The sequence below is a fragment of the Equus asinus genome, chromosome 4 (assembly GCF_041296235.1).
Source record: "Equus asinus isolate D_3611 breed Donkey chromosome 4, EquAss-T2T_v2, whole genome shotgun sequence".
NCBI classification, from domain to species: domain Eukaryota; kingdom Metazoa; phylum Chordata; class Mammalia; order Perissodactyla; family Equidae; genus Equus; species Equus asinus.
Genome location: NC_091793.1, coordinates 26769482 through 26784705, shown reverse-complemented (window position 1 = coordinate 26784705; position 15224 = coordinate 26769482). Strand labels below are relative to the sequence as shown.

General features: G+C 42.6%; 1 protein-coding gene across 11 annotated transcripts in view; it reads right to left on the bottom strand.

Moving 5' to 3' along the window:
• Positions 1–15224, bottom strand: part of LARGE1 (LARGE xylosyl- and glucuronyltransferase 1) — a 539997-nt gene that overhangs the window by 233800 nt on the left and 290973 nt on the right. For all 11 annotated transcript variants that reach the window (XM_070506993.1, XM_070506995.1, XM_044780870.2 and 8 more), the window contains one exon: positions 1798–1969. In XM_070506993.1, coding sequence (XP_070363094.1) covers positions 1798–1969 — 172 coding nt within the window. The remainder of the gene's footprint in view (positions 1–1797; positions 1970–15224) is intronic.

The following is a 15224-nucleotide window of genomic DNA, read 5'->3' as shown; positions in this document are numbered from 1 at the left end:
TCTACTATCGGGCGGGACAGAGCATGAGGACCACCTCCTGCATGGTGCCCTCCTGGCTGCCCTCTCCGACCCTTTCAGGAGATGGGGTAACTCTCACTTCCCTCCACTGCTCATCTCCTTATTTCCAGAGCCCAGTACATTGCCCGACACCCAGTAGGGATGCAGTAAGTGCCTGATGAACAAATACACACTGAATACTGGATATGAGCATAAAAATATGAATAGAATGCGATGTAATGACAAAAAAATAACTGCCCCCAAGGAGTTCAATGGGATCAGAAAAACAAGCAGAAATGATAGGGGAATTTAAAAAGAGATGCACGTGGAAGCCAACACACGTGCATTCTGGTCTCAACTCTGCACCAAACCCTGCATCCTGTCAAGCTTCAGTTTCTTTATTTCCATAATAAAAGGACGGATCCAAGCATTCTATGAGGAAGGGATTAGAAAGCTGAAACACATTCAGTTGCGACAGTTTTGCTAAATGATGTCTTTATTAGTGTCATTATTTCATTATTGACTTGTAAGGAAAGTAAGTTTTGACCTAGACAAGAGAAAGAGTCCGAGGGTCAGAGTGTCTCTCCCATGATATGCTAAGGACTTTTTTTCAATTAGCTCAGAGCTAAAAGGCTCCCAGAAGGAAGCAAGCAAAGGCTGGAGTGAGCAAGGAATTTACCCTTCTGTCCATGAATGGAAACAGAAACCAACTGGAATATCCTGTGATTTATGAAAACACGTGATTTAAAATCACTAAGTAGTATCTCACCTTCACAGGATAAGGAGTTATAGAGAAGAGGCAGCAGGAATCTTAAACACAGAAGCCAGAGTGCAATTAAAAAAAAAAAGAAACAAAGAAAAAAAATCTCACTGCCAAATTTCTCTCATTGTTTTTGTCTACTATAGAGAAGAATTTTAAAAATAATGCAGTTTTAAGGAAGACATCTGAAAGAGGGGTATTAAAATAACAGTCCAAGAGTTGTGCTAACCTGTCACTTCTCTTAAGTATCCACAACCAGAGTGAACTACACCTATTGGGCTCACAATTTCCCACAGACACTCTCCCACACCTTGGGGCATTGACAAGAGCCAAATACCAGCTAAGAAGAAATGACCCAGACCAGAAGGGACATCTTGTAATGCCAAACTTATACACCTCCTTAAAATGATAAACCACAATGTTAATGAAAGCAAAAGCCAGAAGAACATTTTCAAACACTCTAATCAATAACCATCTCCGTCATCTCACAGGCTTTCTCAGCAAAGTAGCATTTGATAAGAAGAGAAAACCGATAAATGCATGTCTCTACACAAGTAAGTCAACACTCAACTATCTGCATACAAAATAGACACATTTGATATATATATATTTTTTAAGGTCCTTTTGGTTGTGCTATGTGGGATGCTGCCTCAGCATGGCCTGATGAGTGGTGCCACTTTCGTGCCCAGGATCTGAACCAGCGAAACCCTGGGCAGAGCACGAGGGAACTCAACCACTCGGCCATGGGGCCGGCCCCTGATATTATTTCTTACAAAAGAATTCAGCAACCCTAAATTGGGTTCTTCCAATGAACATAGACCTAATCTCCTAGTCTACTAAAGAAATGCTAAGAAATCCCAGTTTTACTCTAACACGTTTCCAATGGCCGCAGAGTTGATACTCAACTGTATTTGCAATTCCTTATCCGTTTCATTAGCATGACCTCATCAAGAGTCAACTTCCTATTTTTTAAAAATACGGTCACTATTCTTGGCAAGCTGTCACCTTCAAAGATAGCAGAAAACATGGGCTACAATTACCTTTGAACTTGTGGAACACAGCCCACAGCTCTGCAATGTCGGTTGCAAATGTGATATCTGTGTCAAGGACGATGACCCTCTCCAGGTTGGGAGGAAGAGTCTTGGTCAGGACGAGCTTCATCAGACCATAAATCCCAGAATAATGTTTGTTGGGGATCCAGGAAACTTCAGACTAGACAAGGTAGCAAAGAGAGGGAGCAGGAGAAAGAAAAAGAAATTACTGTATTAATTTTTTGCATAAACATTATAAATTGCCTGGTACATAAAAAGTATCCAATAAAAATTTGTTGAATAAATAAATGAATATTTTCTTAAAGATTTGTTCATGTAATTCACAGTTTGGTATGTGAAGGTTTTTGGAAGAAAATATTGTATCTGAATCCAGGAAGAAGAAAAGTAATATTTATGAAATAACTATTACATGCAAACACTCTGCTCAGATTTTTTAAAAATAAGATGGTTGTTATTACAGAAATTATATAGGCTCACTGGAGAAAACAAGAATATGCACAAAAGAAGAAATAAAAGGACAAAAATTGAATCAGACTGTGTATTTTTTGCAACCAGTACCTAATTGTTCCTAGGTAGATATATTTCTTTAAGTTATATTCCATTTCTGTGATATTAAAGATTACTACTTAATGATATTGTTAAAGCTTATGCTTATCTATTTGTTTTAAGCTGTAATTGGACGGATTAGTGTTGCTGTCTTCTCTTGGTTCTCAGACAAACATATAAGAAAGACCTGCTCATAATCTGTGCAACACTCCTAACTGGGTAGCAAAAGAGGAGAAACACACACAGAGGGATAGAAATCAACAACCCACGGAGTGCTAAGACTGAAATTCCTCATGTGATATAAAGGAACAATAAATGTCCCACAAGTGGGTAGAATCATTAGCAAGTCACCCACCTTGGTACCACTTGGTACCCAAAAGCAAGGCTAGTAATAATACATAACACCAGTGTGATGAGAATTTTCAAAGGTACAGGTCATTTATGAAGGTCACTCTGGGTAGGGGCCCTGTCTCAGCTGCCAGTGAATCTCCATGGAAGTCAAAGCACAATTATTTTCAAGAAATTAACACTCATAAAGGAATCCTTAATAGAAAATGTGGCCGCCTTATCAAGATTCCAAAAACTACTCATCTCTTTTGTCCTTATAATTCCATTTTGAAGACAGTATTCTTAAAAAGAGTCAAACTTAAAAATGAGAAATCCAAGTTTTACTCCTAAAGATGTTCATCAACGTGTTATAAAAGTAAAGAAATAGCAACAATCCAAATGCCCCAAAATTGAATAATTAAAAATGGTATTTTTTTCATTTGATAGCATATTATGCAATGGCTAGAAACAATGTAGATTAAGATGTAATAAAGTTGCATATGATGTCAAAAGAAAAAAAGTTTTTAAGTTGCTTTTGCTTAATAACCACTCTATATAATCAAACCACACGAAAACACATCCACCCAAATTTATGCAGAGAAAGAAGAAATGCAAGCACAGCATTGAATTACTAATAGCGATCATTTTGGGATCATGGGAATATCACTATCTCGCTCTGTCTCTATATGAACATATATATGTATGTTCATACACATATTTCACTCATCTATACTTTTCAACGTTTTTTAATGAGCAACTAGTACTGTTGTAAAGACAAACTAAAAGTATTACATTCTTCTTAAACATATCAAGATCTGGTAATGATGGGAAAACAGGAATGCAAGAAGCTGATGTCGGAAAGCTATGAAAAAGGATGCCCTGTGATAACTCTTATGATCCATTCCATCTCTCAAACTCACTTCATGTTATGCTTTCATCTTCAGTTTATTTGAAAATGTCACCTTTGCTACCGCTATTCTCATCTCAGTTCGGCAATGGTCCTTTGCATAACTGAGTACAATTTTGACCAGGAAAAAAAAGAAAACCTAAACTGAGGGACTACACTCCTCCCGATGTGTCAGTCTCAACAAAAAGAATCATCAACTCTATCCACATCCCTGTCACTTTGTTCCTGGGCAGCATGGAGGAGGGAAAAAAAGAGGTAACAGTTAAAACGTGGACTCCAGCCCTAAGCAAGCTGTTGCTCTCTCTCACCCTCAGTTTCTTTACCTGTGAAATAGAGATGCTGCCGACATCACACAGTTGATGTAAAAAAAAAAAGAGATTAAAGGGGTCAAGTGCTGGGTACACGGAAGACCCTCCGCAAATGTATGCTCTACCCTTCTTCCTGATGCCCCCTCCTTATCTCGAGTGTTTAGGTAGCCAGGCCTCAAACTGCTTCATAAAATGTGTGTGGGGCGGGGATCTCTGGGATATACCAGAGCATTAAATTTTGGGTTCTGGAGCAGACACACCTGGGTTCAGATTCTGACATCGTTACTCAATCGCCACTTCTCCTTGGACAAGCTTGTTCAGCCTTTCTGAGCCTCTGCCATGTATAAAAGGCAGTTAACTCTAGCGGTCACTGCATTGTTATCAGTCAGGGTGTGGGTAGAAATAGTCACTCAAACTGGGTAACCTGAGGAAAATGTAATTAAAGAAAAAAAAAAAGGACTATTCACTGAAGTGTGTGCAGAATTTAGGGGCAGTAACAAGGAACTATGCAGCACTAAGGGATGGGGAGAGTAAGGGGCCATTTCTACCCAAGGCCTGAAGGGCCAATGCCAGCAGCTGCTGGAGCCCAGAGAGGGCAGCCAAATGAATAAGCCACCTGTCAGGAGCAGTGGCCTTCAGCAGAGGGACACGGCCGACCTGTGGCAATCCCACAAGAGGGAACAGGGAGAGATCTCGCCTCCTGTCCACTGGTCCCCTGCTTTGGAGCACCATTGGACAAACCCACATGGAAGCCAGCGGGAAAGTAAGCACCAGGACTCAGCCCTTATGAATCAGCCTCATGGGGCACAAAGCAGAGTGGAGGAGGGTGAGAGACGACCTGGAGAGACAAACCAGCACAGTCATTATATTACAAAGGATGGCAAGATCAAAGCACAATGCCTTATACAAAATAGATGCAAAATGCATCTCTGTGGGGTGGGTGGGTGGATGGCTGGATAGACGGAAGGATGGATAGAAGGACAGATGGCAGAGGAAGGCAAGTCATTTGTCTATAATCCCGCAGCAAGCAAGATACAAAGGTATAGTTGGAATCTGCTAGGGGAATGTTTGTGACTTTCCCCCAAACACCGTTATCCTCCCTTTGGAGCCAGCTTCCGGACTGGCCATCACTTTCAGATCTGCGACCTGAGAACTGGGTGAGTAATTCCCTCCAGTGGGCTTTATAAAACTCTTTCTCAGAAAGCTCCGCCTTTGGAACTCAGCTCGGTTTCTTCTCTTCCCCTGAGAATTTGCCTGAACTGAAGCCGGGCAATCATCGGTCCATGCTGTAGAGCCATGCCATTTAATCAGACCTTTGATTAACTTCTTCATCTATTTTGGTTCCCGTCAAGGCAGGACAGCTTGGTGAAGACTGCACACGAGAGTCGGGGGTGAAGCCGTCTAATGAGATTGCCCTGATGCTCCGCTGCATTTTTCCCTCACATGTCAGGCCCTCGGATGCACCGCGGAACAGTAGGGCTACAGAGATAAATTAATCTCAACATGAGCCCAGGCCTGAATGCCACCCCAAGTCCCCGGCTTAATACATAATCAATTAAGTCAGAGTGTTCAATTAGAGGTAAAGGAAGCATTCAAAAGAGTTTATATTCAGAAGGAAGATCCCAGGAAAGGGCAGAAAACTAAGGAATCTTTTGGGGGAACGAACGTGTGGTAATCAGCAGATACATTTATTATAAATGGCTCTCTCTCACAGAACTAGCATATAACATGCCCTCCTCCCGTCTTCTTCCAAATCCTCTTCCCTCAACTTACAAGGCGACAACCTCCAGACGCCACCTCCCTGCTGCCTCAGGCTGGGTGAGGGCTCCTGAGGGAAGTCGTTTCACTTCCTCTTGCCCAGCATGCGATCACGCTGTGTCTAACTTTCCATGTCTCTCTCCTGCTCTGGACTGGATTCTTACTGTGGTAACAACACAGTCATTACTCAAAAAATCTTTGATAATGTGCATGACTGTGGAGTTAGCCAGTCCTTGGTTCAAAGCCAACCTTTGACCTTTTCCGCCACTAGGAGCTGGAGCATCCATAACTGCTTAAGTCCAGGGTCAGTCCAGTACAATGCAAGGGGCGTGGCTCATTGAGCCCCAAATCCTGGGCGTTAGCACCAGTTCCACTTCTAACGAGCCGTGTGACCTCAGGCAAGTCATCTAACCTCTATGAGCCTTAGTTTTCTCATCTGCAAAATGTGGGCTTAGAACATTTGCTTCACAATATTGCTGGGAGGATTGCAAAGCTGCTGGTGTAGTGCTGGGCACCCAGGGGACCTCTGTAAAGCCCACTTCCTTTCTCCTAGTGAATATGTGCCAGCACTATCCAGGCTCAGATGGTCCTGGATTTGGAGCTTGAAAAAAGCAAGAAATTATAGTACCTTTGACACTAAAGGGTAAGCCGGGAATGGAGATCGTTTTGTCATGGGGAAATATGTCACCCATCACCTTTTCCTATATTTCTACATAAATGATTAACAAAATCACAAACTGAGATCCGCTGGGAAACTCAGGGCTTCCACTGGTAGATCTCCAAATTGGACAGCACATCCTTGGTTTCAGGAGGAGGAAAATTGGGTGGGGGGGCCACCCATGTCTTGGGGCTGTCTCTTGGTACAATCCAGACTGGTACTCATCTCATTCCCATCCTGCAATAAACTTCAATCCAACCAGGGACACTAAGCCATGGGGCCAATGGAGAAAAGACCATCCTCTGAGGAAAGTCACGGAAACCTGGAGGGCATCATACAGATTCACCCCAGAGTATCCTATAGAGACCACAACACCTAGCAGAGCAATATCCTAGTATGTACTCCATCATTATAAACACGTCAAAAGGCTCATGTAATTAAAACGATCATAAAAATGCAGGCTAGGCTTATCTTAATGGACAGATTATTATTCTTGCAATGGCTGTTAATAATTCTAAGCAGCATGTTCTAAGATTTAATTAGCAAAAATGCAATCGTGCTCAAGAATACCACCTAATGCACTCACACAAAGGGACATAAGCAATCCAGGTTTTAATGGTTTCTGGTTAAAGTTGAGGGGATGGGGGGTGCTCTCAAGGGGAAATTCACTTTCCAGAAGCTGCCAGTTCCTTGGTGGACAGACCCTAAGGGAGTTTCTATGAAGCACTGCAAGTGATTCCAAGGTTCATCTGACGCTGGGTGGGCCATAGAAAAGGATTTACTCTGAAGATTTACGTAGGAAATCTGACCAGGGTAGTGAAATGAGCATGGAGGCGAAGGGTTGGAGAGAAGACACCTCTCTGAAGGTGACTGTGTAAAACCTGGGGCACGAAGGAAAGTGATGTCTCGAGGGGGACACCAGGTTTTGGCCTTTGTCAGACAGGGGAAAGCAGGACAAGAGGATGGCTTTGTCAGGAAATGGTGCCCATTACTTCTGGAAGATGATGATTTTCAGGAGGTGTTGGGATGCCCCCAGTCATGACAACAAGAGAATAGAATATCTAGCATCTGTTGAATGCTTTGTGGGCTTCAGGTGTTGTCCTAAGAGATTTCTATGGGATCTCTTCCTTAAACCCCTCCAGACGAGTCTAAAGGTTGGGTTAAGTTATTATCCTAGTGCCTAAAGTTTCGGAGAAGAGGACTGCGTCCTTTCCTACCCCAACTTTCAATCCTCCTGCCCTAGACATTCCACTTTGAAACAATGCAGGTGTTTCTCTTCTCCCTTCCCATGGCCCAAGTCACTCAGATGTGCTCTTCACCCCTCTAGCCTACTGTAGGGTCATAACTGAGGCTATGCCTCCATCCAGCCCAATCTTCTTTCACCAAGAAGCAATTTTTCATGGCAATTAGCTACCAAGGTCTTGGAGTTGGGTATTCCTGGCTCCTAAGTCTCTCTGGCCTTTCATTTTCTCATTTGTAAAATAGGGTAACAGCAGCATGCCCTGCTCTCCTTCTAGGAAGTTATTACATTTGCAGTCTGTGAGCTTTCCTCCACCATCCTGGAAATATTTATCGCTCTAAATAGATTTCTTACTCATATCAACATTTTCCTGTGGATTACAAATCACCTTGACACATTTTTTAAAATTAAAAAAAGAAGTCATCCTACTGCACAACGTTTGAAAAGTCATTTGCCTTTCATGTTGTTTCTCAGTTGTCGTCTTGGCAACCCACCCCATGTTCAGAATGTAATTGTTGAGAAATGGAGGGCGAGGAGCTCAGGCGGGCAGGGACTCTGGGAGATCCATGGGGGAGGACTGTGCAATGAGCCCAACCTGGGGAGTCCGACTGGCTGGATTCCAAATCCTGACTCCACCACGTCTACACTGTCGAGCTCATCTCTAAGCCTCCACCTTCTCACCCGTAAAACAGAGAAAATAAAATCATCCATATCACACAAGGTTTGGAAAAGCATTAAATGAGGCAAGAGAACTAAGGCCATTAGAGGACTTGGCCCATGGTAAGGCCTCAACGTTAGCTTTTAAATTGGTTAACAGCCTTTCCTTCACTCTGGATTCTGACCGCCTGGGTGTGAATCCTGGCTCTCTCACTCACTAGCTGGGCTCCTTTGGACAAGTAATTACTAGGTGCCTCAGTTCTTCCATCTGGAAAATGGCATACTTACAGCACATCCTCCACAGGACTGTGAGCATTCTCGTGCCGTACATAAGTACTGACTATTGTCGTTCACTGTTAATATTATTACCAACGATATTTACAGCAACAAAAGCTACGATTCATATCTACCAGATAAAGTCATCTGTCTTTGCATTTACCCGTGCCAGCAAAGAAAAACTCCAGTTTAGCGCAGTTGGGATTATTTCAGTGAGCATCTATGGAACACTTAACGTGGGCCAGGTACTGAGGAGGGGCTAGGGACCAGAGTCCATGATGAATAAAACATGGCTGACGTCCTCGCGGAGTCTATGGTCTAGTGGATATTCATTATCCATTGCTGCATAACAAGCTACCTCAAAACAGAGCAGCTTAACACAGCAATAATTATTTATCATCTCACAGTTTCTGTGTCAGCAATTTGGGAGCATATGAGCTGGGTGGTTCTAGTTCAGGATTTCTCAGGAGGTCGCAGTCAAGACATCAGTCGAGGCTGCAGACATCTGAATGCTTGAGATGCGCTTCTAAGATGGCTCCCTCAGACACGCCTGGTAGTTGATTGGAAACCTAGTTCCTTATCACCACCCATAGGGCTGCTTGACTGTCTTTACAACACGGTAGCTGGCTTTTCCCAGAGTGAGTAATCCAAGAGACAGCAAGACAGAAGCAGGGACGTCTTTTAAGACTTGGCCTCAGAAGTCACATGGTATCATTTCCGCAATGTCTCATTGGTTATACAGGTCAGCCCTATGCAGTGCGGGAAGGGACTAAACAAGGGTGTGATTACTAGCAGCTGGGGATTATTGGGGGCCATCTGGGGAACCAGCTACCACAGCTGTAAATTACCGTATGGTGTGAACTGGATTATGATAAAGTCTAAGGACGTGTACAGCAGCAGCCTGGTAGGAGGACATTTAAAGGGGAGTGTGAGGAAGGGAAGGAGGATAATCAGAGAAGTGCCTTAAATTTGGTGTTGAAAATTGAGTTTCCCAAATATCAAGAGAAAAGCAGGAGACATATTAGCATCAGTGAAGGCACAGAGATAGAAATAAGCAATCGTGTGTGCGTGTGTGTAAAAAAATAACTACAGTCTGAAACAGCAAGGTAGAGCTTAGAGTTGGAAGTGATGGACAGGCAGGAAAGGGTGCAACACTGGAGACCACTGCATGCCCCGCTAAAGAACACTGGACAATATCCTAGAAACAGTGGGAAGAAACAAAAAGGTTTTCATTAGCAAAGAGACATAACCTCAACTGTATTTGTGGAATATACCCCAGCAACCTATGGAGGAGAAGATTACAGGCAGCTGACAGATATGAGAACCTTGGAGGGTGCCTACAGAAAATGCAGATTCCCAGAATCAAACGCAGAGGTGATACTTCCCCAGGTCTGGGGAGGGGCCCAGAAATTTGTCTTGTTAACCAGCACCCTATGTGATCCTATAGAAGGTGTCCCCAGACTACACTCTAAGAAACCAAGTCAGCAGATACAGAAAGTACATTATTTCCCAAGGTCTGGTTGGCCAAATCATTTACACTAGATTGCCAACCAGTTTACGGTTCAGAAACAAGACAAGAGATAGCCCCGAACTCAAGTGTCCTACTTGAACTTGACATGGTTGGAAGGACAAGGAGAGAAGACCTTTCTCAAAGATTAATAAGAGAAAGTGTTGATGAAAGATGAGGAGTTCTTTAGATAACCCTAAACCTCATGGGCAGTTTATGACTGTGAAGCCAACAACGTTTCCTGGCTGTCCTTCTCTTTAAACTTAGAAATCCCATTTTTCAATAAAAGCGGCTCTAGGTGAGCTTCTCTGAAATTCTAAGGAGCCAGTATGAACAGGAGGGCTGAGTTACGTATTTCACATCTTCCCACAATGGAAACTTGGAAGGAAACCTTGTAAGAGCCCCCAGCTGGTCTTTACAGGTGACAGTGATCTGTACTAAGTATCAATGAGCATTTACTCGGAATGTACAAGCCCAGCCTAAAGTAAGTTAGCTGGCTCCCACCTGAAATGCTCATTATTCAGAAACCTACTGAGAAACCATCTTCCACAAACATAATTAATTCTAGAAGGATGACAAAGTTACAGTGAATCAAGAGGAATGTGATCATGGAACTAGAAACACATTCCTCCCCTTATGGGTGGCAACAAAGCCCCTTCCTCTCTCAAGTCTGGCAAGAAGCATCCTCTGTGTAGCTTTGTGAAGCTTGGCGGACTGGTCACGGAGCATTCACGGATTGCCTGAACGTTCCTCAGCATTTCATGCTATGAAATGGAGCATTTCAAAGCACGGGGAGTCCTGATTTGTGAACTGGACTGTTACAGCGGTTTAATTTCCTGAAATATAGCTGCCTTCCTAACTAATAGATTTTTCAATGCACTAAAGAGAAAACTGCATTAGCTCCTGAGTAGCCTGGACTTCATATTTTTAGAAGCTGCAATTCTTCTTATTATAGTGCGCAGTATGTATTTATGTATGTGTACTTACCACAGTGTCTGACACAGAGAAGGCACTCAACGGATGGTTTTGAAAAAGTTAAACAATCCATGTACGTGAGCAATGCTTATTCAGAACCATTCCTCGTGACGGGGATGTTGGTGAACCTACTTCATTCATTCATCATTCATTCATTCAAACACTATAGGAGTGCTTTCAGGAAATTATTGTACAGCTTGGGGAGACATACAAATAATTTCAAAAAGCATTATTAAAGCATTCAGAATAGTGATTTATCTTGATGGGGGTTGGGGAAGTTGGGTGAGGGGATGGGAAAGACACCCAGGTGGCTCTAAGATAGACAGTGTGGTGTTTCATCAGCATATGTCATAGCCTATTTATCTGCAGTCCTTACATGTGTGCATGCACCTGTGTGAAAAGGAAGACATCACACGTGATGGGGGGTTGAGAACGTGATCCAGAGACAACAAAGGACTTCGAGTTGGCGGATCCACCCTCACCAGCTAAAAGTAACACACACCCCCACACCCTCACACACACATATTCAACTACTGCTCAAAGTGCTTAGAATGGAGATAGCCATTTTGCTTGTAAATGAAAGGGAAAAAAAAATAAAATTCTTAATTGTTTCCCTGTTACTATAAATTTACTCTTCAGCCTGCATTTTTTTTAAAGATTTTATTTTTCCTTTTTCTCCCAAAGCCCCCCAGTACAAAGTTGTGTATTTTTAGTTGTGGGTCCTTCTAGTTGTGGCATGTGGGATGCTGCCTCAGCATGGCTTGGTGACTGGTGCCATGTCCACACCCAGGATTCGAACTGGCAAAACTCTGGGCTGCTGAAGCAGAGTGCGCAAACTTAACCACTCAGCCACGGGGCTGGCCCCAGCATGCATTCTTAGTGGGGCAAAAATTGCTTGTTGTGGGGCGAAAAATCTCAGATATTACTAGAATTTGTTATTAAAACCTCAAGGAGGGGACAAAATTAGAAAAAAAAATCTACAAAGGCTCCTGGGGGGAGGGAGATGATAAATTTTTTTAAAAGGGGGAGAAACTTTGCTCTACAGGATTATACGACACCAAACTAGCCACAGAACAGAGAAGTGAGTAGAAAGACACAAATAAATCAAAACCCTTCACCTGCTGAGTCCAGCAGTTCTTCCTGCCTTCCTGAATTTAATCAGAAGGCAGTTTAATCAGAAAACATTACAGTGATCTGTTCTCAAGTTCATCTGGAGATGTGGGGGGCACTTGGCCATGCTCTCTCACCCCCATTCCGTCTTTCCCACTGTCTCCGCCTCCTTCGCATAGAATCATCTAAAGGGCAGCCTCATGGGCTGCAATTAACGAGGCACCATGCTGCTCAGCATTAATGAGGTGCTTTTCATTTTCAGAGGGCTTTGTAATCCTTCAGAGGCAAAGCCCTTGCCTGTGACACTCTTCCCAGCTCCTGAGATCCACTCTGTGGGTCAATTTAGCTCTAAATGCCTGGGAAGGCAACCCGGAGCAGGTGAAGAGGGTTAAGGGAGATGATGAACCAGAGGGGCGGCTTAATTAACATCTGGTTGGTTTAAAAACTGTTTTCTTTCACAAAATACGGACAGCGAAACTCTCTTGGTGCAGTAAAAAGATCCAAAGGAAAACCTTGTCAACGTCGATCACAATTTCTCCTCTTCACTGGTCACCCCTGAAAAGATGATGTTTTTACTCAGCTCTTGTAACACATCTAACAAACATTAACCAAAGGTCTTATTGTAATTTCAAATATTTTAATCTTGACCTTGAAACCTTGTTTCAGAGGACTTAGAATGTGATTATATTGACATTCACTCCCCATAACAGGCCTTTACTATTTATATGAAGGGTTGTCAAGGAAACCAGGTGCTGAGTATAGCTGTCTAACTTGTCTAGATTTAGAATTTATCATACATGAGAAAGCAGAAGGGAAAGTATGTCACCTTTAGAAACTACTATAGAGGATGCTGTGGGGTACAAGATAATTCCAGTAAGCCTTTACTTCCACTTGGGGATTTGGTTACTGATCAAAGAAATTCCTAATGCTCTAAATCCCCCTTCGAAAAAAAAAAAAAAATCACCTAATACTGAAACTGACTCATTTATCCAAACATTCATTGTGTGTGCCAAACTCCATACTAGATGCTAAGGAAGAAGAGCAAATGTGGAATGTTCCTATTTTTTAGGCGATCACAGTTAAAGGAAAAGAGTATTATTATATTTATGATAATAATATCACCTTTTTTGAATGCTAACTATGTAAAGACACTATAAGCAATTTACAAATATTCTTTTTTTTTTAAAGATTTTTATTTTTTCCTTTTTCTCCCCAAAGCCCCGCAGTACATAGTTGTACATTCTTCGTTGTGGGTCCTTCTAGTTGTGGCATGTGGGACGCTGCCTCAGCGTGGCCTGATGAGCAGTGCCATGTCCGCGCCCAGGATTCGAACCAACAAAACACTGGGCTGCCTGCAGCGGAGCGCGCGAACTTAACCACTGGGCCACGGGGCCAGCCCCTACAAATAGTCTTTTAATTCACACAATACTCTATAAAGGAAACATCAAGGAAAATCATGTGATAGTAAAGAATTATAGGAGCTGTGACTGAAAATCAGATTCACCTCATTCTAAAAATCTTAATAGTTTTGGATACTGACTCAAAACATTCGAACGATCATTAGGCAGTGAAAGCTATATATGAACTCTTCCTAGAATTCTTGGGATGGAGCAACTAATTGCATCTGTAATTGGAAGTAAAATCAGAAAAGGCGAAGGTGACTACTTATGGAGCTAAATGCTTCTTGTACAAATGAACACTCCAACATAGTTATAGTTAATGCAACTAATGAAGAGGCATGGACCTCCCCTTTTTCCAACATCTACAGGAGTACAAGTGGCCAGTAACATTCTACGAAGAAAATTAATAGCCCCACAATAAAAAGCAGAAAGGGAAGCTTGAAATATAAGTCTAGATCCAAAAAGACTGTTAGAACGGAGTTTTCATTTCTGTTCCTCAGCACTAAAGAGTGCCCCAGAGAAAGTTTCAGCCTCTGATGCTCACCTTTTCTATGAACAATGCTGTCAAGGGCCCAGAGCAAAGGCCAACTGAAGTCTACATGTCCTTTTCCAGACTACTGATGAAGACCAGCTGGAGCCACGGGCCAGCACTGGCTGTACATTAGAATCACCAGGACCCACTACCAGGCCTGCCCCAGAAAAACCAATTTGGGATCTTTAGTGATGGGGCCTGGTATTGCTGCTTGTTATGGTTTGATAAAGATCACAAGTGATGCTACAGTGCAGTCAAGGGTGGGCCCTGGCATTGCTTTTTCCCGTGTTGCTTTGTGTTATTAAAGCCTATCAAGAGATTCTTACATGCAATCCATCCTGAGGTCCCCAACAATCGGGGAAATGACTCAACCAATCCTAACTTCTAGCTGGGAAACCCAAGACCCAAATGAATGGCAAAGCTCTGTGACTTTGGTTCTTTTTTGTTGTCTGCAACAGACACTGTCAAGTTCCTATATACATAGTTGTTTGTTTGTTTTTGATTCTCTGGGGTGGGAATATTTAAGCATCTCAATCTGAAAGCAACAGGAAATAAGGAAATGAGCACTATACTCAGAGTTTGAAAACGCAACTTGGAGTCTGGTCAATTCCCATCTGACCCTCAGATTCTGCATGTGAGAAATAGAGACAAAGCCACTTACTTGTTCTGGGAGACTGAAAATGAGGTGATGTATGTCGAAGCACCTAGCAGATTGCCTCACAGAATCTGCACTCATGAGCTGCTCGGTAATCCTGCATGTGGAAGTAGGGAATATTTCACTACATGACAAGTAGAATAAAGGCCTGATCACGGGGAGTGAGCTCAAGATGCCAGTGCCTTGCCACTACGGTGACTTCCTCTCGCTTCTTTATAATGGCTGGTTTTGGAGAGTAGAGCTTCTGTATTATGTATATATAATGTAAAGGCAAAAAGTACACTCGGGGACACAATGTACGATAAGTAATAACTCCATATTAATAATAATAGGGGATGAGAAAGGGGAGTTTCAGCAGGGCTATTATGCCTATGAATAAGATGTTGATCATCGCTTGCTATTTTCTCTTCAAACATATTATTTAGCCAGTAGTGAGCAGATTGAAAACCCACTGGGGTTCTTGAATTCAGCCTGGCTGAGTGGTTAAATCCAATGAAAATATCCTAGTTAGATGAGTTTTTAGCCAAGGGAGTTGAGTATATAAAAGGATATTTGACAG